General features: G+C 44.4%; 1 protein-coding gene across 1 annotated transcript in view; it reads right to left on the bottom strand.

The window, feature by feature from the left end:
* Nucleotides 1-2,601: 2,601 nt before the first annotated feature.
* LRRC57 (leucine rich repeat containing 57) overlaps nucleotides 2,602-24,872 on the bottom strand; it is a 73,525-nt gene continuing 51,254 nt past the window's right edge. The window contains exon 6 of the mRNA XM_073609760.1: nucleotides 2,602-3,132. Within this exon, the coding sequence (XP_073465861.1) occupies nucleotides 3,091-3,132 (42 nt within the window). The 3' untranslated portion in view covers nucleotides 2,602-3,090. The remainder of the gene's footprint in view (nucleotides 3,133-24,872) is intronic.

Here is a 24,872-nt window from a genome sequence, read left to right as displayed (position 1 = left end):
CATTAGCCTAAATGTCTCCCTGTTGCTTGCCATTATATCTAAGAAATTTCACACCTGGAAAAATCTCCCCTTGTCTCTCATTGGGATGATAAACCTGATTAAAATGAAGATTCTACCTTGATTATTACTATACGCCCTCAGGAACTCTTCAGTGTGGATTCCAAAGTCTATTTTTAAGTCAGAGTATGATTTCCTCCTTCTTGTGGCAGAGAGGTGTCCCCCGCCTTAAATTAGACAACCTTCAACAGCCATGGGGGGAGGGGGGCAGCGGGTACCTAACTTCCACAAATACTTCCTAGCTGGTCAATTGATGGTGGCACACCGTTGGTTGACTACCCCTCCGGATGATGCCTCTAGGCTGCATGTATGAGCTCATATGAGGCACTGTCTCACCTTTTCTACAGGGGTCTGAGGGCTCCTTATCCCCTAACTCCCTCCATGTGCTGAGTGATAAGGGCATGGTCTATGACTCAGGGACTGAGGCCACCTAGACAATGTAAGCTTTCCCCCAAATCTCCCCCTATGGGAAATCCCAATTTATCACAATTTTTTGATTTCCCAGACCCGGTAGTCTGGACTAAATACGGAGTTAGGACTTTACAACACAGTGTAGCGAACGGTACCCCCTAATGACATTAAATGACTTGAAACTACGTTATGACCTACCCAACTCACATTTTTTTTTTTTTTTAGATATTCATTCAATTGAGACATGCTTTTTGCTCCCAATTTGGGAGAGCCTCTTGACTTGGAGCCCAGCGTCCTAGAATTACTAACATGCAGTGAGTCTTTATCTAAACCGATCTCCAGCCTATATAAGGACCTCTTCCAGGAGATGACCAAATTACTGGAGCCATGCAGACGGGCTTGTTAGGCTGTAGCCCCGGGGTTGGACTGTGATGATATGTGGGGAACTGCATTTCAGTATCTGGTTTTCACCAGACTAATCCAGTGGTCATCAAACCTGTCCTCAGGGCCCACTAACAGGCCAGGTTTGCAAAATAACTGAAATACAAATACATCACAGGTGACATCATTTGCTGCTCAGTGCTGATTGCAGTATTCTAGTCTGCATCTCCCCAAGGTAATACATAAAACCTGACCTGTTAGTGGGCCCTGAGGACAAGGTTGATGACCACTGGACTAGTCCATTATAAATTCCTGCATAGGATTTATCTCACACCAGCTAGACTTGCTAAAATGTTTGGGAACCAAAAGTCTGTATGCTGGAGGTGCTCAGCACCACTGGCAAATTTCATGCATATATTTTGGGACTGTCCACAGGTCAAACCTTACTGGCAAGCTGTTGCACAATGTATTAGGTCGGTCACTTCTATTTCAATCCCCATGTCCATTGAGACACCTCTATTGCATCTGGTGGAACCTTTAACTACTACCAGGGTAGTAAGGACTCTCCTTACCCTACTGCTATTCTATGCTAAAAAAGTGGATTATCCTTTCATGGAAGAGCTCATTGACTCCAACCTTGGAGTCCTGGAAGGTACGGGTCAACAAGGCGGTACCCTTTTACAAAGCCACCTATTTGAGCAGAGGGGCACTAACTAAATTTTACAAGGTCTGGGGAGGTTGGGTGGCTTCTATGGGCACAGTCTCTGACTAATTTCAGGAACGTTATAGCTACTGATCCTTGGATTATAAAAAGAAGGGAGGTGTATACAACTTAAGTATTGGACGGCTATTAGTTAACCAGTAATTGGTGTCATAATCACTCTGGGGTAGGGAAAAGTTTTCTCCTTACCAGCCCTTTTTTTTTCACTATTTGGGGGGGAGGGAGAGACCATAATACTAGCAGTATCCGGACTGCCATATAGGGCTGGCAGTGTGTTAACATGTGCCTACCTCCGGCTGGGGGTTTAGGCAATGATTGTATCTGTCTAGGAAAAAAGTTATGTTGCTTTGCCGATTTAACTTTGTTACTGTTTTTTTGTTCTTTGTCCTCCCTATGTTTCTTTTTCTTGTAAATGTACACGGGTAGGTGTATTGTGGCCGGTGATTGATGTCCATGATCTCTGGCCAGTTGTATGTCTGTATGTATGTATGTTTAAAAACTAAATAAAAAAATCACTCCTTGGATATTTGTGTCATCTATCCCAGGAGTCTTTTGAACTGCACTTGACTTCCCCTTCCAGGTTCTGCCTTGATTGACAGGATGCCATAGCAATGGGGCGGGAACCTCTGCCAACGCCCTTCATTGTTATGGCAACCTGTAAACAACACAGTGAACTGCGCTGTGTCCCTACTACGCAGCCGCGAGATCGGAATGTGCATGCTGGGTAGCCAGCTGAACGGAATCCCGGAAGCAAGTAGGAGCGGGCTTCAGATGCCCACACTAATAACCACTGCCTGTCTGCGGGGATCCTGTGATAAACATATTTGTAAGCAAGAAGAAGAAATTCACTTATAACAGTATCCTTTTTATATTGTGCAAATCAAGAGAATCACAGGAGTGCTTTTTTTTTTTTTTTTGGAGATAACTGGCAAGGACACTGGCGCTCTGCTTAAATTACATAGTTCTGAAAACCATTAGACTGGAATGAAAACTCTAGAACTAGTACTTTCAGGAAGAAATGTCAACAGTGGCAGCCTTCACACAGGTTTATTTTATTCCAATAATCACACTTCCAAATATCTAACCACTCTTACTTGTGCATAGCCTAATCCAGTCCAAGTCAATATAATATTTCATTTTCAGGACACTCATTTCAACCTGTGATTTACATATTTTGATTTGTAAGCAAATGTATAAAGATTAATGAACTAGTACGGTTATCAAAGCTGGATAATGGTAGCTAAATTAAAAATTGGTCAAATTTTATATCTGCAACAAATAAAACAAGAGTTCTTTGGATGTATTACTGAAACCAGTGTGTCTTCCAACAATTACAGTCCAATCTTGACCTCGTAACACCCCCAGCTCTCCAGGCTTGCTGTAGCATGTGTCTGCTCTAGGAGATATAAAAGCAGTGAGTGCCAGAAGCAGGCTTGGTTATCCACCTCTGGCCCTCCGAACATAGGGTAGGAGTGACTTCATACTAGCTTGGTACAAACTGTCTAGCATGTGGCGTTCCATCACACGAACTTCTTCCGAGTAGCTGTGAATCGTTCCATGTACTGAAACAGAAAACAAATTGTAACCGATCAATAATCTAGTAACTCTGTAGGTCGCTACATACTACTCATTATGGTTAGGGTAGTCACATATGCCAATATAATCCATAAGGGCACCAACTGGTAAAAGTCTGTAGTAATACAAACAGCAAAAACTGAGTATCTTAATCATCTAGTGCTTTGAAATACCTGGAAAGAGGAATTTTGACTTGCCTATACATTCCATATCTTGGAGTACAGGACACAGGCTGAATATGCAGCGACTCTGGATGATAGGCTGCTATCTTTAGGCAACTGGACACCGGCAAAGCTTTTGGATGTACTCCTATAACCCTACCTTACTCTGTGACAGCTTTGTTTTTTTTGCTAATGTCCTTAGGTGATGGGCCTCCCTTATGGAGAAGTAGTGGCGTACCAACGGGGGAGGAGGGGTCCGCCCTGGGTGCCACACATTGGGGGGGGGGGGGGGGGGGGGGGTGTGTCAGGAGATCACAAGTCATAAAGGTGCAGCTACCCACCTATCTGAAGAAACTGCCAGACAGTATCACCAGCTTTATCAGGCTCACGGGTAAGCGGGGCTGGCTGAGGTGATTAGTCACGTGTAGGGTCCCCTATGTAGTACAGATCTGGGTGTCCTCTGGTCTGTGCCGGTTGGTCAGGGCTGAGCTTGCAGTGTTGTAGGGTGGGATGGCCGGTGACTCTCCCATCACCACCCACCGACCGACACCCGGAGCCACGTAAGGCTCATTGTGAGAGGAGAGAGGGGAAGCATAATCTCCACACTGGAAACAGTACTAACCTAGCTACATGGCAGCCATCAACCTACACCCAGCATCCAACCAAAACAGAGCACCCATCATACACCCAGCCTGGCACTATACTTAATGTAGGGGATTATTGAAGATTTGGGGGGGAGGGGGTGTGTGTAGAGAATGCCAGGTGCAGGACAGAGTGACTGCGTCTTCTGCTAAAGCACCTTTACTCACCTCACCACCTCTGTCACAGCTGGTGACAATACCCTGTATTTCCAGTTATGGTGGACCATGTGACGTGCTTGGGTCTAGCAGTCAATCGTATTGCCTGTATGCTGTCACATGATCAGTGAAGGGGGAGGGGAGGATTTGGCATCAAAACACACACCTACTTCTTGTGTACAGATTCACTTCTGGGCCAATGTACATTAGGTAGATAAAAGGAGATTTTGCGAGCCAAAATGGTATATTGCCTCAAATGTGGAAATCACCTAGCTGCCCGCGCAGAACGTTTCATATGCCGTGCAATACAATGTATACAAAAGTTACGCTGCGCTAAGGTGAAAATATCAATCTGGAGATTATTAATGCATATGAGGTATACTAAAAATACCACATAAGCAGCTTATCCAGCCACAGCAAGGCCCAAAGGATATATATATATAAAAAAAACAAGTGATTTTAAAGTGCAATGTGTAAATAATATACTAGATGTATACCATTAGAATGAGAGTAGCGATTACTGAACTACTACCTGTATATATAAATGGATGAAAAAAATCATTTATATAGTCTGAAATTTAGCGTGTAAAAAAATGAAATATATATATATATATATATATCACAGTGATAAGTGCAAAATACAACAAAGTGCCAAGTGCCACACAATGAGTGTGAATATCAAATCCAAGATGTGAATATCAAGTCCAATATATGAAAGAAATGCACATAAAGTCCATAAAAACAGTTCATAAAAAATCCAACATGCGTGCAATAATCTTCGTGCTTAGTGCTCAGAGTTCCATGCTCAAGTGCCATCCAGTGACCCCCCCGGGGACAGCCGCTCACCTCAGAGCGTGCAACTCAGCTGTGAGACTGAGTCTAAACACGCTTATGAGCCATCCCACGGCTCAATGATGGAATCCAGATGCACAGTTTTCAGCAGCAACTCCACAGTTAAGAATAAACCCAAAATGTTTTGGGATATGAAACCATGGGCCAATGTACATTGCTTCCTGCTTGTGTGTGTGTGTGTGTGTGTGTGTGTGTGTGTGTGTGTGTGTGTTCTATAACTTCTTGTGTCTACCAGCAGAGAGAAGTTGGGTAGATGCCACAATCCCAATTCTGAAGGCATAATAAAGATCTAGCACAGGAGTCTTCAAACTACAGCCCTCCAGTTGTTCAGGAACTACAATTCCCATCATGCCTACTCATGTCAGTGTTTTACAATACCTTGTGGAATGTGTAGTTCCGCAACAGCTGGAGAGCCGTAGTTTAAAGATTCCTGATCACTCTAGCATGTCATGAAAAAAAAAGATGGTTTCTCATGTGCCTTGTATAATGCCCAAGAAATATCGAATGGAAAATACAAGTGGGTCATGGCACATCTACATTCCAAATTTGGCACTTATGATGGTGGTCATGCACTATGCAATCTGACGGGCCAATCTCTGTACAACTCGATATTTAGGCAAAATAGGTTATAGGAACACGCACTTGAACAATTCATTCAAATGATAGAAGATCAAAACAGGCTCTTGCACTAAATCAAATTTATTTAACCACTTCTGAACCGCAGACCGCTGATATACGTCCTTACTTTGAAGAGGGATATCGTTGCAGCTAGCTAGCTGCTGCCATAACCCCGGTATCTTCTTGTTCGGCCGGCAGTCCGGTTTCCAATAGTGGTCTCTGCGGCGGATTCCTCCGCCGCTTACCAGAGCCGTCGGCAGTGGTGGAGGCGATCAAATCCTTTCTGCTCTGTGGCATGGAGACGAGTGAGGGGGGCCCCCACCTGTCTCCATAGCATTGCAGGGCGGAAGCAACTACACTTCCGCCCATAGCTTTTAAAAGTGTCAATTTTTTTTTTTAAATGACAAAATTTTTGACCCCAGATCTCATATTTAAGAGGTCCTGTCATGCTTTTTTTCTATTACAAGGGATGTTTACATTTTTTTTAAAAGAACAGTGTAAAAACAAAAAATAAAAAGGTAAAATAAATTTGAAAAAAAAAAAAAAAAAAATTTTAAAATGGGCCCCGTCCCACCGAGCTCACCTGCAGAAGCGAACGCATACGTGAGTAACGCTCGCATATGAAAACGGTGTTCAAACCACACATGTAAGCTAACACCACGATCGGTAGAGCGAGAGCAATAATTCTAGCCCTAGACCTCCTCTGTAACTCAAAACATGCAACCTGTAGAATTTTTTAAACGTCGTCTATGTAGATTTTTAAGGGTAAAAGTTTGTCGCCATTCCACGTGCGGGCGCAATTTTGAAGTGTGACATGTTGGGTATCAATTTACTCGGCATAACATTATCTTTCACAAGAAAAAAAAATAATGGACTAACTTTACTGTTGTTTTATTTTTTTAATTAAAAAAAGTGCGCTTGTAAGACCGCTGCGCAAATACAGTGTGACAGAAAGTATTGCAATGATAGCCATTTTATTCTCTAGGATGTTGGAAAAAAAAGTATAATGTTTGGGGGTTCTAAGTAATTTTCTAGCAAAAAAAAAAAACTGTTCTTAACTTGTAAAACAACAAATCTGTTTATCTATATTGCCAAGACCCGACAAATCATTACAGCCGTGATCAGTTTTAAATGACTTTTTTTCCTTTTTTCCTTTAGAAATGTCTTTTTGCTGTGGTACTGTTCTAAACACCGGAAAACTGTGCCACTTTATAGGCATACTATAGACATCCCCCAGGCACGATATTTAACCTCCCTGGCGGTATGTTTATTTCGGATTTTAGGTGCTGAAAGCGGTACAATTATTTTGCATGGAAATTTGGCGTTTTATATTGTAGGCCTGTAATTCTTAACAATAACACACTTAAATCTGTCCAAACAAGAGTCTAGTAGATATCCCGGGTATGATTAAGTTTGAAACACAAAAACATAAATTATAATATAATAAATATAAATAATTAAAAAAAATATATATATATATAATAATAATAAAATAAATTTCCCCACGATTCACTATCGCTTAATTCTGCAAGTGTTCTAATTTACTATCGCTGTTTTCTAGCTGATCTAAAGGCACACTTTTTGGTTGCTATGGACAATCTCCAGTTTCCAGGTAGAAAGAACAGTATATATCATATAAAACTGCATGCAGGGCATGGGCCAAAGCACTGGGGACAAAAGGGATGTGAAATAATTTCATACAGTACTGTAATCTGTAAGATTACAGTACTGTATGTGTTATGGTTTTTTAATTTTTTTGAATTTGCCACCAGGCTCCGCCCCCCTGCGTCGCGCCGCTCGCAGGGAACGGAGCCTGGCACGGAGAGGCTTCGGAGGAGACAGAGCCTGCAGACACTGCGGGGGACATCGCAGGATCCTGGGGACAAGGTAAGCAACGCCGCACCAGGATCCTGCAATGTAATCCCGAGTGTGGCTCAGGGTTACCGCTAATGGGACTGAAATTTAACCCCGAGCCACACTCGGGATTACCGTCAGGGAGGCTACAGGAATATTTCATTTTTATTGTTTCACTTTAAGCATTATTAAAATCACTGCTCCCGAAAAAACTGACGTTTTAAAAACTTTTTTTTTGCAAAACCGCTGAGCAAATACGGTGTGTGACAAAGTATTGCAATGACTGCCATTTTATTGTCTAGGATGTTAGAAAAAAAAAAAACATATAAATGTTTGGGGGTTTTAAGTAATTTTCTAGCAAAAAAAAAAACTGCTTTTAACTTGTAAACAACAAATTTCAAAAAGCGGCTCGGTCCTTAAAGAGGAGTTCCCATTTAAAAAAATAAAATAAAATAAACGTCAGCAGCTACAAATACTGCAGCTGCTGACTTTTAATAATCGGACACTTACCTGTCCCAGGGTCCAGTGATGCAGGGGATAGGAGCTCCGCTCGTCTCCCCTCGGTTCGGCAGTGCCGGCATTGCAACTCTAGGCGCCCAGCTGTGGCTTCACAGCCGGGCACCCACTGCGCGTGTGCGAGTGGCACCATGCGCCGTGATTGGCCGCGTAGTCATCTGGGACCTGTAATATGTCCCAGATGAATGACAAGAGGGAGAGGGCAGAGCTGAGCCCTTCCTGCGCCGAGGGAAAGTGATGTCACCAGCCCAAGCACTGAAGGAGGCAGACTACGAGGGACCCCCTAGCAACAGCCATTTAGAGGTGAGTAAAAAAAAAATTTTTTCCAAATGTTTTTTTTTTTCGGTGGAACACCACTTTAAGTGGTTAAGATCTAACTGATTGCAGTGTATGGTCACCTTTAACTACTTCCATACAGGGCATTTTTACCCCCTTCCTGCCCAAGCCAATTTTTAGCTTTCAGCGCTGTTGCACTTTGAATAACAATTGCGCGGTCATACTACACTGTACCCAAATGAAATTTTTATAATTTTTTCCCCACTGATAGAGCTTTCTTTTGGTGGTATTTGATCACCCCTGCATTTTTTATTTCTTGTGCTATAAGCAAAACAAGAGTGACAAGTTTGAAAAAAAAAACACAATATTTTTTACTTTTTGCTATAATAAGTATCCAAATTTTTTTTTTAAAACAAATTTTTTCCTCAGTTTAGGCCGATACATATTCTTCTACATATTTTTGGTAAAAATATCGCAATAAGCGTATATTTATTGGTTTGTGCAAAAGTTATAGCGTCTACAAAATAAGGGGATAGATTTATAGCATTTTTATTTTTATTTTTTTACTAGTAATGTTAGTGATCTGCGATTTTTATCGTGACTGCGATATTGCGGCAGACACATCGGACAATTTTGACACATTTTTGGGACCATTCACATTTATACAGCGATCCGTGCTATAAAAATGCATTGATTACTGTATAAATGTGACTGGCAATGAAGGGGTTAACCAGGAGGGGGCGCTGTAGGGATTAATGTGTTGCTAGGGAGTGATTCTAACTGTTGGGGGAGGGGATTCACAAGGGGAGGAAACCGATCAGTGTTTCTCTGTACAAGGAACACACCATCGGTCTCCTCCCATCTGACAGGACGTGGATCTGTGTGTTTACACACACAGATCCACGGTCCTGCTCGGTTACTGGGCAATCGCGGGTGCACGGCGGACTTCGCGGCCGCCGGGCACGCGCACCGGGACCCGAGCGATGCGGCGGGTTCGCGCCCCCTGGGCTGCCTGGAAGGCTGCGCCGTCATATGACGGCAGCCCAGAACAACAGCTGCACCGTCCAGCAAGTGGTTAAGATCAAGATCTGAAAATATGAATTTATTGGGTTTAGAAACATTTCTGTGTTTTGTAATGTTTTGAAACATTTAGATAAGAAAAAAACAAAACAAAAAAAAAAAAAACACATTTCAAAGATATATTAGAAGTGATAGCAATGAGATTAGCATCAAAAGGGTCAATTAACTGAGAACACCTACTAATTGCCTAACAAGACACATCCAATGAGATGAAATTAACCAATTGTATTGGGCGTGCGATATTATCAATGAGAAAACCGCTGTTACCCTAGCGACAGTTGCAGTTTACGTACGTGGTTATTTCCTATTTGCACTTCAATGTGCGCCGGTTCGCACGTTCGATTAATGACTTTTCCAGTGCACCAATTAATGTATGAACTGGTGCAGTACCTTCTTAGTAAATCACCCCCCTTGAGTCACTGCTAAGAGAGACTGCAAAAGATTTCTCACCCCCAGGCTCCTTTACACCAGATACTCTGGCTTCACACAAAATGCTTGCCAATATTGACACGCTCACTTCTGCTGTGTGTAAAATTCTTGGCATAGTTGCCATTGAATCTACTCTCACCATGCCTATATGGGCATTAAAGAGACCTGGCAAGTATAAAAGACATTTCTCGTTCATGAACAAATAGAATGGGTAATATATGACGATTGGAGTACTCCTGAAAAGATTTTCACTTCTCTGAAAATCAGTGCCAAGCTCTATCCAGTGGAAAAATAATTCACTGAAAAGTGGACTGTTCTGGTAATAGGCTCTGCCCTAAATAAATCTCTTACTGTGCCTATAGAAGATGTGCATTCCTTTAAGGATTTTGAAGACAGAAATCCCAGATGGAAATTTAAAGAGGTTGTAAACCCTATTTAAAAATAAATAAAAAACCTATAAGACAATAAGGCCTAATGAGCTAGTATGCATTGCATACTAGCTCATTATGAAATACTTACCTTAGAATGAAGCGCCCGCACACCGCTGAGAAAGCAGACATCTTCCCCGATGTTTCTTCTGGGTTCGCACCGTGATTGCCGGAGCCACAATGACACCACTCCCGGCACAAGGGCCCTGAAGAAACGGCATGGGTGGGTGTTTCTTCAGAGTGCATGCGCCGATGACGTTGGTGTATATAGTAAATATCTCCTAAACTATGCACGTTTAGGAGATATTTACAGTACCTACAGGTAAGCCTTATTACAGGGTTTACCTGTAGGTATAATTAAAAAGGAAGACTTTACTTCCTCTTTAAGTAAATGAACAAACAACAGAATCCTGTATTCCAGGACCAAGCTCTGGAAGAACACTTACAAACTTTGCATTCTTTTCTTCTGTGTTGATGTGCTAGATTCTAGAACATCATCACACAAATTTCAGGAATGACTAATTTCTGTCCATATGTGAAGAATCTTAATGGCTGGAACCATGGACAGCCAAACCTGCCTCTAAAAGATGGAAGAGGACGTCTCTTGGTGATGCACTCGACAGGTACTTTAAGGAGGCCACAGGTGGAAAGGCACCAAACCCCCTCTCCTCAGAGATCTGCCTAAGAACAGTAATGCCATATACACACGGTCGGACTTGGCAACGGGATAACCTCCGTCGGCATTTCCGACGGAAACGTTTAGAACATGTTCTCTATCTAAGTCTGTCGGAAATGCCGAGAGAAAAAGTCTGATGGGGCATACACACGGTCGGAATATCCGACCAAAAGCTCCCATCGGACTTTTTCTGTCGGAAATTCTGACCGTGTGTACGGAGCATTAGATTTGTAGGCTGCCCTGAACCAGGGCACATTCATTCAGGTTCTTCTAAAAGACACGTTCAAAGCATTTTATTCAAACCTGTTCTCAGTACCAAAACCTGATGGGGCTATTCGTCTTCTTCTGGACCTAAATTCCCTAAACAAGTGCTTGCATTTTGCAAAGTTCTGCATGGAATCTGCACGTTCAGGACTTGCATCTTTGATACAAGGGGAATATCTTGCATCAGTAGACATGCAAGATGTCTACCTACTAGAGCTGCACGATTCTGGCCAAAATGAGAATCACGAAATTAGAATAAAAAGATCACGATTCTCGCAACATAAAATCTTTCACAATATACAGGAAAAAAAAGGACTAACTTTACTGGTTGTTTTTTTTTTTTTTATTCATTTTTTCAAAAAAAATTGCATTTGAAAGACCACTGCGCAAAATATAGTGTGACATAAAATATTGCAACAACTACCATTTTATTCTCTAGGGTGTCTACTAAAAAAATATATATATATAATGTTTGGGGGTTGTAAGTAATTTTCTAGCAAAAAAAAAGATTTTAACTTGAAACCAACAAATGTCAGAAAGAGGTTTAGTGTTTAAGTGGTTAAATTTTTTTCACTTACACACGAAGTCTATTCCATTGACAAAACTGTTACAATGTTTATACTTAAAGGGGTTGTAAAGGTAAAAGTTCTTTCACCTTAAAGCGGAGTTCCACACAAAAATGGAACTTCCACTTTTCGGAACCCTCCCCCCTCCGGTGTCACATTTGGCACCTTTCAGGGGGGTGCAGATACCCAAGACAGGTATTTGCACCCACCTCCGGCATAGACTCCCATGGGAGTCTATGCCTCTTCCTGTCCCTCCGTGCTGTCTCCTGGGAAACACACAGCTCCCAGGAGATAGCGGGGACCAGTTACGATGCGCAGCGCGACTCGCGCATGCGCAGTAGGGAACCAGGAAGTGAAGCCGCAACGCTTCACTTCCCGATTCATTCACCTAGGATGGCGGCGGCAGCTGCTGAGAACCGAGCGGGTTCTTGGCGTCGCCTGCCAACATCGCTGGACCCTGGGACAGGTAAGTGGCCATTTATTAAAAGTCAGCAGCTGCAGTATTTGTAGCTGCTGGCTTTTAATATTTTTTTTTTTTGGCGGTTTAGGTGGACCCCCGCTTTAATGCAGTCTATCATTCTACCATATAACATTAGACAATACCGGCCCCCCCAGCCCCCCCCCCCCGTCTTACTTACCTGACCCCTCGAAAGTCCCGCGCTCGCCCCCGACATCCTCTTCGCTGCTCAGCCTGGCTGTTGTTTGGCTAGAGTGGATGGATTGAAAGCAGCACAGCCATTGGCTTGCGCTGCTGTCAATTAGATCCAATGACGCGGCGGGGCGGGGCCGAGTGATACAGTGAGCGGCTATGGCCGCCGGCTGTTTTACAGGAGCACGCCCGCAAGCACTCAACACCATGCGAGGGAGCTCGCATGAAAGTGTTGAGTCCTTGTGGGGGGGGGGGGGCAGGGACAGCCGCCGAGGGACTCCAGAAGACCAGATTCGGGGCAAAACTAGCTGCACAGTGGAGACAAGTATAACATGTTTGTTATTTAACCACTTCCCGCCCAGCCCATAGCAGATGACGGCCGGGAGGTGGTTTAGTTATCCTGACTGGGCGTCATATGACGTCCAGCAGGATAACATGCTGCGCGGGGGCGCGGATCGCGGCGACCGGTGGAGCGGTGTGTCAGTCTAACACACCGCTCCATCGATCTTGGTAAAGAGCCTCCGGCGGAGGCTCTTTACCACGTGATCAGCCGTGTCCAATCACGGTTGATCATGATGTCAATAGGAAGAGCCGTTGATCAGCTTTTCCTCACTCGCGTCTGACAGACGCGAGTAGAGGAGAGCCCGATCGGTGCCTCTCCTGACAGGGGGGGGGGGTCTGCGCTGATTGTTTATCAGCGCAGCCCCCCCTCAGATGACCACACTGGTCCACCAGGGATCGCCTCTAGGACCACCAGGGAAGGGGGCAACATGTGGATGGCCAGGTATGTACACCATGGCCATCCACATGTGCCCAGTCAGTGCTCACAAATGGGCACTGATTGGCACCATTATATAGCAGTGATGCCCAGCAATGCCACCCTTAGGGGCATCAGTGCCATCAGTGTCAATCGGTGCCACCTGTCAGTGCCCATCCGTGCCCATCAGTGCCCACCTATCAGTGCCCATCCGTGCCACCTATCAGTGCCACCCATAAGTACCCATCAGTGCCACCCACGAATGCCCATCAGTGCCGCCTATGAGTGCCGCCTATCAGTGCCCATCATCAGTGCCACCTCATCGGTGCCCATCAGTGCCGCCATATCAGTGCCCGTAATTGAAGAAGAAAACGTACTTATTTCCAAAAAATTTTAACAGAAACAAAGAAAAACTTGTTTTTTTTTCAAAATTTTTGGTCTTTTTTTATTTGTTGCGCAAAAAATAAAAACTGCAGGAGGTGATCAAATACCACCAAAAGAAAGCTCTATTTGTGGGAACAAAATGATAAAAAAATTGTTTGATTACAGTGTAGCATGACCGCGCAATTGTCATTCAAATTGCCACAGTGCCGAAAGCTGAAAATTGGCCTGGGCGGGAAGGTGTCTAAGTGCCTGGTATTGAAGTGGTTAAAAAAAAAAATAATAACTTTAGTGATCCTTTAAGTTCAACTGATAAAGAATGTTTTGATTCTTGGCAGACTGCCCGGTTTTTTCCTTCTTTTGAGGGCTGTGGCTTCAGAAGAGCAGAGAGAATTCTTTGCATAGACAGAATCGGGAAACACTTTAGTCAAGATTGCGATAACGATTCTTGACGATTAATCGTGCAGCTCTACTACCTGCACACTCCCATTTACCAAACTTATCAAAGCTTTCTGTGATTCTCAGTAGGAGAGGAACGTTTTCTATTTGTTGCACTGCCATGCGGCCTATCTTTGGCATCAGTATTTACAAAAGGTGCTTGCACCCACTACACCCCCCCCGTAAGATCTTGGGGTCCTAACCACTTTCTGAAAGATTTATCCCCATCAACACTATCTGCTAACATCTAAATGATTATCCAGGTGCTATAGGCTTTGTTTCTTCTCATGGAAGGCGATAACAGATGCCGGCCTCTTAAAAAAAAAAAAAAAAAAAGTCTTCCACAGTTCAAGGACCCTGGTCCTCCATAGGGAGCAAATGACCCCATCGACATCTTGGAGCAATAAAACCATCTGTGTAATTTCACCCTTCTACAGGGACATCCAAATCAGACAATGCTAGTGCAGTGGCCTATATCAACCATTAGGGGGTACCAGGAGTCAAGCCGCTTTAAAGGCAGTAAGTCTGGTTCACTCCTTAGTGGAGAACCACTGTCTAGCAATCTCTGATGATCACATTCCTGAAGTGGACAATAGGCAGGTGGATTTCCTCAGCCATCACTGCCTGGATCAGGGGAGTTGTCTCTTCATCCTGACATCTTCAATCTCCTATATCAGAGATGGGAGAAATATTTTTGCTTTCAGAAATATGTTTGGGGGTTTAAACTTCAGGCCTAAATTTGAGAACTTTACCGTACCGTAGTATATTAGATCAGTGATTCTCACCCTTTAACCATTTGCCTACAGGGCAATTTCTGACACTTCTCCCATATATGTTTTTTGCTAGAAAATTACTTAGAACCCCCAAACATTACATTATATTTTTTAGCAGAGACCCTAGAGAATAAAATGGCAATCGTTGCAATTTTTTATGTCACACGGTATTTGTGCAGCGGTTTTTCAAACGCATTTTTTTTGGTAAAAAATACACTTTGATGAATAAAAAAAAAAAAAAACACACGTCATATAACCCAATTTTTTGGTAAAATATGAAAGATGTTATGCTGAGTAAATAGATTCTCAACATGTCATGCTTTAAAAGTGTGCAAGCTCATGGAATGGCAGCAAACTACGGTACTTAAAAATCTCCATAGGCGACATGATGTCTACAGATTACCAGATTAGAGTTACAGAGGAGATCTAGTGCTAGAATTATTGCTCTTGCATTCGCGGCGATGCCTCACATGTGTGGTTTGAATGTGGGCGTGAGCAACGTATGTGTTCACCAATGCGGGGACAGGGGGTGCCTTAATTTATTTACTTTTATTCATTTGCACGTTCCCTCTTAAAATTATTTTTTGATCACTTTTATTCCTATACCAAGGAATGTAAACATCCCTTGTTATATAAATAAGCAGTGACAGGTCCTCTTTTTAGAGAGATCTGGGGTCGATAAGACTCCACATCTCTCCTCTACAATATAAAGCATTGGATAAAAAACAAAACAAAATGAAAAAAAAAAAACCACACACACACAAACACACATTGATCTACTGCTTTAAAATAAAAAAATAAAAAATTGTGCCTCATTTACGTTGGGCCGGAACCGGAAGTGACGTCATGAAATCGCTCTGGTTCTCCTAGACCAAAGAAATAAGTGGTGGGGGAGACAAACGCTTTAGGTCTGATGGTTTTATCAAGGGCTGCAACTAACGATTATTTTCATAATCGATTAGTTGGCCGATTATCGTTTTGATTAAATTGGTGTTTAATTTAGTTAATATGTAAAGTTTCAAAAATAAGGCAATTTATTCTTATCTCTATGCAGTGGTAAATATAAATAACCAACTACATGGTTAGGGAGCAAAATATCTAATCGGCTCTGGGAATAACAGACAGAAGAGATATACTGTATATACTATCAGGTGGTTGAATCTGGTAAATATCAGACTCAGATCTTTTTTTAAAGAAAAAAAAAAAGTTAAAGACTAATATTGACGGTCGTTTTCAACCACAGTGACCGGAAAATTTAGAAATAGAAAACTTCTTGGTCAAAGGAATTTTCAGTGTATGTGGTTTTCGTTCAGAAATTACATTCATTTTAAAACAGAATGTTAAAAGCAAGTGAAAATTTCAAACAACATTATTTCATTCAGCGAATGTACAAAGACTTTTCATATGAATATAAAACTCGGTACACACCTATGCAGTTTGCTTTTGATCTGTTTCTACACTGCTTTTTGCTTTGCGTTAAGTACAGTTTAGAGTGCCCCAATAGCAAGGTAAAGAAAACTTCTGCCTTTAGAGCCACTCTCTTCCTGCCCAGCCCATGATGCATTGCTCCTCACACATTCACAAGTTCTCAGGCACTTACTGACATGTATGGATGATGTACTGAGCTGTATGTGTGCTGATTTGTATTTCCTGATATGTAAACAAATAATGCATTCTGTATGCAGGCCAACTAATCGGCTGGCCGATTAATCGATTATGAAAATAGTAATCAATTATTTTCATAATTGATTACTTGTCGATCAATTAGTTGTTTCAGCCCTAGTTTTATCATAGTTTTATTTGTATCAGCCAATTGAGCATAGGACATTAAAATGTTTGTGTCCAAAAACACAACTTTGAGCGTTTACAACCACCGGTCTCCAGCTTGCTCTGCGCTGCTTCCCTAAACATCATGTTGGGGAGTGCACAGTCACACCTACACAGAATGTCCCCTGACCCTTTTTGGGACTTTAACTCTCATAGTTCCAAGGACCACAGCACATGCGCACACCGTCCAGTCTATGCCGGCTGTGGTAAGGTGAGCTTGTAGTCTATCTCCAGGGAGCGTACGCGAAAGGATGGCTCCATAGGACCATGAAAGGCAACAGAGCCACCCAAGAACAAGGTACGTGGGGAAGGTAAGAAATGCACATAGACATTAGGCTTGTGCAATATAGGTTCCCTTTCAAGATATAAAGTGTTTAAAGCAGGTGAAGTAGCAGATAAGGAAAGTGCAAAGTTAAGATATTTTAATTTATAATAAAAATGTTAGGGTTTAATAACACTTTACTTTAGGTTGACTGATGTCCTATCAGTTTTTTTTTTTTTTTTAAATATGACTGTAACCTTTCTTACTCTTAAACACTCTCCCTGAAGAAAGGGGATGGAGTGCCATAAAAATGCCACCTGAAGTTGTATTCAGCTGCTTAAGTTACACAGCACTGCGCCACTTTGGAGATCAGCCATTCTCTGAATAAATGCATCAATACCACAACAGCTACTGTGAAATAAAAAACAAAACACAAACTTTTCATAGTCCATCAAAAAGGAGTTAAAAATAAACGTATCTATGAATTTGTGGTCAGAGTCTTCAAGTGTGAAATGCGATTCTCCTAATGACCAAGGCCTGAGGTGTGCCTTGGCCTGACTGGTCAGTATGCCTGAAAAGAGGGCAAAAATACACCAAATTTGGGTGAAGAGCAACAGTATGTATCCGGTAAGTATCCACTATGACAGGAGAAACCCACCGACTCCCAACTTGGTGAAGAGAAGAAACCCCCTATAGAACCTGCGAAGCTACCCAGAACCCAAGTAAACGTCTCGTGAAAGATTGGATGAGCCTGATGCCTCAAGACAACCCAGACATGAGAATGCACTGCTTGTAAATGAGTGTATACGTGGGGGAAAGGGAGCAAGGGCTGGCCCGAGGAGCCCCTGCAAATGATGGTCACAAAGAACGAAATACTTCACACGGACACCAGCAAAGTAGTTCTGTAAAATGCCCCCAACCCCTGGCCTACCCATACTTGGTATGGGGAAGTGAGAGGATGAGTGCAAAAGGACAACTGGCAGGAGTTCAAAATGCTGAATAAGTGATGGAGTAGGCGGATAAGGCCCATGCGCTATGGCAATAAGCATTGTCAACATGGAGAAACCATGCCAGACCCAGAACACTGGTCCCACCTGATTCAAACGGGTCGTGCTTCAGCCTGTGACCTGACGACCGAGTCTGAATCCCGAACTGAGGAAGGAGGGCCAGACTACATCCCGGGGAACTAAGTCCCATGGCATGAAACAGTCATACCCAAAGTGACTGAAGCCCCCCTACCTAGAACAGGCTGGGGATCGGAAAAGATGACTGGACTGACGTCCCCGAGCAGTTCTCCAGGCAGCATCCTAGACAAGATATCAGAGCCGAGAGTGGAATCCATAATTTTGACGACGTTTGCCCAAACCTACCACTTAAGAACCGTCAAGGGGACGTGGCTCAGCACACACCCTGAGAGAGACTATAAATTCCTGGGCGGTAACCAGGGCCTCTATGCAACAGGACATCAACTGAAAGAAAATGGACGACTGCTTCCGACCGAAGGGTGTGCCCAGTGGCAAAACGACATCTGCACCAAACAACTAGCCCTAACAACGGGCAGGACTGATGGAAGTGAGTGCAAACATGGTTGATATCGGTATGGATGCCAATACAGCCCAACCTGAGAATGAAAACTAGAGAAATGACAGACAACCAGATATGAGAACAACAACGCCCCTCTGTGCCTACCTGAGTATGAGAACATGACCAGAAATGTGAAGACCACAGCACGTAAATGAACCTGATCCGGCCCCCCCCCCCTCGTGTAAGTAATAAGTGAGCACGAGTAACCTGCAGCACAGAGACAGGTAATTAAACTGAAAACTCAGGGCTGGTGTACCCACAGACAATGGTGGGTGATCGTACAGGTGTGGTGAATAAACGTACATCATATGACATATGGTATACGGGCGAGAAGATTGTGGCCAACAATCATTATTAAACGAAACCTCAGCCCGTATGGATCTGTAGACGTGACAGATCCTGACATGTGAGCCCTAGCTAACTAACCCAGGTACAAACATGAACAAAGACATGATGAGACATGACAACCAACGAAGATGAAAAAAACAAACAAAAAAAAAAAAAAAAACAGCTAACGGAGTATGTGCCGTGGACTGAACAACAACGCCCCTCTGAGAAACGCTGAGGTTGAACGTGGAGGCAGAAGCGCTATGATAGAAATCCTGGGGCAGAAACGCAACCACAGCAACGCTAGGCAGAAAACACTTATGACAGAAATGCTGAAACTGAATGCTATGACAGAAATGCTGAGGCAGAAACGTAATGACAGAAACGCTGGGGCAGAACGCTGTGACAGAAACGCTGGGGCAGAACGCTGTGACAAACGCTGGGGCAGAACGCTGTGACAGAAACGCTGGGGCAGAACGCTGTGACAGAAACGCTGAGACAGAAACACAGAGGCAGAAACGCAGAGGCAGAAACGCAGAGGCAGAAACGCAGAGGCAGAAATGCCATGACAGAAATCTTGCGGTAGAAATGCTATGACAGAAATGCCGAGACAGAAACGCTGAAGCAGAAATACCATGACAGAATCCTGGGGCAGAAACGCTATGACCGAATGCTGAGACTGAAATGCTGAGGCAGAATGCAATGACAGGAATCCTGGGGCAGAAACGCTATGACAGAAGGCTGAGACTGAAACGCTGAAGCAGAATGCAATGAGAGAAATCCTGGAGCAGAAACGTTGAGGCAGAAGTGCCATGACAGAAATCCTGGGGGAGAAACGCTGAGGCAGAAATCCAATGACAGAAATCCTGGGGCAGAAACGCTGAGGCAGAAATGCCATGACAGAAATGCTAAGACTGAAACCCCGAGGCAGAAATGCCATGACAGAAATCCTGGGGTAGAAGCGCTATGACAGAAAAGCTGAGACAGAAACGCAAAGGCAGAATGCAATGACAGGAATCCTGGGGCAGAAACGCTATGACAGAACACTGAGACTGAAACGCTGAGGCAGAATGCAATGACCGAAATCCTGGGGCAGAAACGCTGAGGCAGAAATGCCATGACCGAAATCCTGGGGCAGAAACGCTGAGGCAGAAATGCCATGACCGAAATCCTGGGGCAGAAACGCTGAGGCAGAAATGCCATGACAGAAATCCTGGGGCAGAAACGCTGAGGCAGAAATGCCATGACAGAACGCTGAGACTGAAACACTGAGGCAGAAATGCATTGACAGAAATCCTGAGGCAGAATGCAATGACAGAAATTCTGGGGCAGAATTGCCATGACAGAACACTGAGACTGAAACGCTGAGGCAGAAATGCATTGACAGAAATCCTGAGGCAGAATGCAATGACAGAAATTCTGGGGCAGAATTGCCATGACAGAACACTGAGACTGAAACGCTGAGGCAGAAATGCAGTGACAGAAATCCTGGGGTAGAAACACTATGACAGAAATGCTGGGGCAGAACTCTATGACAGAAATGCTGGGGCAGAACACTATGACAGAAATGCTGGGGCAGAACACTATGACAGAAATGCTGGGGCAGAACACTATGACAGAAATGCTGGGGCAGAATACTATGACAGAAATGCTGGGGCAGAATACTATGACAGATGTCCCGGGGCAGAGACGCCGTGACAGATGTCCCGGGGCAGAGACGCCGTGACAGATGTCCCGGGGCAGAGACGCCGTGACAGATGTCCCGGGGCAGAGACGCCGTGACAGATGTCCCGGGGCAGAGACGCCGTGACAGATGTCCCGGGGCAGAGACGCCGTGACAGATGTCCCGGGGCAGAGACGCCGTGACAGATGTCCCGGGGCAGAGACGCCATGACAGATATCCCGGGGCAGAGACGCCGTGACAGAATTCTGGGGCAGAGATGCCATAACAGAAATCCTGGGGCAGAGACGCCATAACAGAAATCCTGGGGCAGAAATGCTATGACAGGAATGCCGAGACTGTGCTGAGACAGAAATGCCGGGGCAGAATGCTGTGACAGAGATGCTGAGCAGAACGCTATGATAGAGATGCTGGGGCAGAACGCTATGACAGAGATGCTGGGGCAGAACGCTATGACAGAAAAATGCTGTGACTGAACGCCTGGACAGAAAACGCTGTGACAGAAACGCTGAGACTGAACCCCTAGACAGAAACACTACGATAGAAATACTGACAGAAACGCCTGCATCCACCCCCCCCTCCTGACCGAAGGAAAGCTCAGATCTGGACTGCAAAGACAGAAGTATGTCTAATGGAAGAAATTGTGGTGGAGGGTCATGCATACTATGCCGTGGTAGGAAGAGGTAGTAAACGCAGATCTGCGGCTGGTGACACTTGCAGCCACCAGCTAACACCACATGCAGCCGAGCTTCTATGCTACACCTAGAGAAAATCTCTGCTGACATGCATGGAAGACTAACCTGCCAAGTGAGTACTAAGTGGCAAGATGGGGACACCTGACAGTGGGGGACAGCTAACAGCTGGGACAGCTGGGAGTGCCATGGATCCATGGCGTCTGGCTACACCGGACCCAAAGACAGGAACGCCCCCTCCCCCGCCAGTACCTACCAGGACTAAGTAGTTAGTCAGGAGGCGTGCAGGGGTCCGCCCCCACGAGAGTACCGAGAGGTGAGCGCCCCCCCCCAGCCAGGGTGAGAACCGGGATGCGTGCAGGCGTCACCTCCATGATGCACGGCATGGTTTCCCGGGAAAGTGAACTGGTGGGTGAGTGGGTGGAAGATGGATGGACGCCCCTCCCCCCCACTCCCCTGCCGGCATGAGCGCCGGGAGAAGTGGGTGGGTGCCCCCCCGCTGGAAGGAACGCAGGGATGAAAGGGAGAAGCGGCCAGCGCCCCCCACGACCATGCGGGACAGAGCCCAGCGAAACGAGGTGGATGGATGAACAGCCGACACCCCCCCCGCCATGAGAACCGTGGGAAGCGGGTGACACCCTGATGCTAGATGAAGCCCTAGGGAAAGTGGATGGACGGACGGACGCCCCTCCCTACTCCCCCCTGCATGAGCGCCAGGAGAAGCGGGAGGGCGGCCACCACGATGCTGGAAGAAACATGGGGCTGAAGAGGGGACAGGCGGAGCGGCCCCCACAATGCTGGTGGAATCCAGGGATGAACGGGTGGGCGGTCCCCTGATGGTGCCCGGGAGAGGAACCGACACCATTGCTGTGACCGCCGCTCTGTAAGGAGGCCGGAAGTGACGTGCATCAACAACCCAGAAAGCCTGACAACACCGGTGTTCTGCCGAGAAAGTTCCGCTCGGCGGATTAGTTCCCCCCTCTGCTGCGCATGCGCAGTAGAAGGCGGCGGAAATAGCCGAAGCGGAACAGCTGAAAATCAGCTGTACACGGCGCCTGTAAGAGGGACCCTCGCGGGCTCGCTTCGCTCGCCACGCTTCGGGCACGGCCTCGCTGCGCTCGGCACTTTTAGATTCCCCCTCTAGGTCCACTTGGATAGTGGGGAAGGAACCTGGACCCAGAGCGCAGGCGCCGTGTACAGCTGATTGAAGCGTTTGAGCTTTGGCTATCTCCGGCGGCCGACAGTAGTACGTACTGCGCAGGCGCCGCGCCTGCGCAGTACAGGGGGGGAACCTATCCGCCGAAGGAATTTATTCGGCAAGACACCGGCCCTGACAGAGGAGGTGGCTTAAATAGCCCTCTCAGGCTCCTCCCACAAAGACAGGCTAGCCTCCGGCCGGCCTTAAAATGTATAATAATATATATATATATATATATATATATATATATATATATATACATACACACACATATACACATATACACACACACACACACACTCTACTTCCTTCTGAGACCAAAATCAGCCAGTAAAAGCTAGTGACATCACTTCCCGGGAGGGACACTGTCCCTGTGTAGAGGGACAGTGTCTCTCCCAGGAAGTGATGTCACTAGCTTTCACTGGCCGATTTTGGTCTCAGAAGGAAGTAGATTTGAAGTCATGTGACGGCACTGGATTCTGCAAAATAAAGATAGGCAATCAAAGTTCAAACAGAAATCCCAATAACTGGATTCCAATATAGTAAGACAACGCTCTTCCTCCACTCCTCCTCATAAATGCATGTATCTACTACATCAGAGGATACTCCACATAGAGAGTCCAGCCATTCAAGACCCATGGCTGGGGATAAGAGCCACAGGCACCCATGATCTCCTTAAACAAGAGATCTAAGAAGCTGGTAAGCGGCATTGAGATCATTGGTGGAGGAATTTTCCCATCGCACTTTATCACATCTCCCATGGGGTTGTGGACGCATGTCACTAACGTTTAGAAGGCTAAGATATCATCACTGGGATAATCACTAAGAACTGCACATTCAGTGGGATTTCTATTTAACAGCCCATTGGACGGGACTCTATCTTGGATCTATTATTCTCATATTTTGTATTTATTTTATTCACTTCAATGTTCATTGAGCACATTTCACGTGTGATCATTCATCCATTGGTATGCTATAAGGAGTAGTCCTTATCTATTTTATTAGATGAATACATTTCAGGTTACACTTATGATATAGCGCAGCTTTTTTTTTCTATACTGTATTTAGTGTGTGTGTCTCAAATTGTAGTTGCAGCTTTGTTTCACATTAATGATTTATTTACGATTTACTTGGATAGCGCAGTATAATATTTTATTAAGTTCATAACTAGGGATGTAGCTTAGTTCAGAATTAAGCAAGCACATTCAAACTCATGTTAAATAGGAGTCAGTACACACCTGCCATTTAAAGTGCCTCTGATTAACCCCAAATGAAGTTCAGCTGTTCTAGTAGGTCTTTCCTGACATTTTCTTAGTCACATCCTTCAGCAAAAGCCATGGTCTGCAGACAGCTCCCAAAGCATAAGAGGGATCTCATTGTTCAAAGGTATCAGTCAGGAGAAGGGTACAAAATAATTGACACGGCATTGGATATACCATGGAACACAGTGAAGACAATCATAATCAAGTGGAGAAAATATGGCACAACAGTGACATTACCAAGAACTGGACGTCCCTCCAAAAATGATGAAAAAAAGAGAGAAAAGAATTGATTAGGGAGGCTGCCAAGTGGCCTACAGCAACATTAAAGGAGCTGCAGGAAAATATCTGGCAAGTACTGGCTGTGTGGTACATGTGACAACAATCTCCTGTATTCTTCATATGTCTGGGATATGGGGTAGTGGCAAGACGGAAGCCTTTTTTTTTTTTTTTTTACGTAGTAAAACATCCAAAGCCCGGCTAAAATTTGCAAAAACACATCTGACGTCTCCCAAAAGCATGTGGGAAAATGTGTTCTGGTCTGATGAAACCAAGGTTGAAAATTTTGGCAATAATTCCAAAAGATATATTTGGCGCAAAAACAACACTGCACATCACCAAAAGAACACCATACCCACAGTGAAGCATGGTGGTGGCAGCATGCTTCATGGGGTTTTTCTTCAGCTGGGACAGGGGTCTTAGTCAAGGTAGAGGGAATTATGAACAATTCCAAAAACCAGTCAATATTGGCACAAAACCTTCAGGCTTATGCTAGAAAGCTGAGCACGAAGAGGAACTTCATCTTTCAGCATGGCAACGACCCAAAGCATGCATCCAAATCAACAAAGGAATGGCTTCACCAGAAGAAGATTAAAGTTTTGGAATGACCCAGCCAGACCTGAATCTGACTGAAAATCTGTGGGGGTGATCTGAAGAGGGCTGTGCACAGGAGATGCCCTCGCAATCTGACAGATTTGGAGTATTTTTTGCAAAAAAGAGTGGGCAAATATTACCAAATCAAGATGTGCCATGCTGATAGACTCATACCCAAAAAGACTGAGTGCTGTAATAAATCAAAAGGTGCTTCAACAAAGTATTAGATTAGGGTGTGCACACTTAGGCAACCATATTATTTTAGTTTTTTATTTTTACTTCCCTCCACCTAAAAGATTTCAGTTTGTTATTCAACTGAGTTGTACGGTTTATAGGTCACATTAAAAAGGTGGAAAAAGTTCTGAAATGATTTATCTTTGTCTCATTTTTTTACATCACAGAAACCTGACATTTTAACAGGGGTGTGTAGACTTTTTATATCCACTGAATATATATAATATATAAAAAAAAAAACAATTTGTGAAAATTGTGCTGCACCTCGGTGACAA

Source organism: Aquarana catesbeiana, linkage group LG13 (assembly GCF_042186555.1).
Source record: "Aquarana catesbeiana isolate 2022-GZ linkage group LG13, ASM4218655v1, whole genome shotgun sequence".
Taxonomy (NCBI): domain Eukaryota; kingdom Metazoa; phylum Chordata; class Amphibia; order Anura; family Ranidae; genus Aquarana; species Aquarana catesbeiana.
This window is presented reverse-complemented; position numbering and strand designations above follow the sequence as displayed.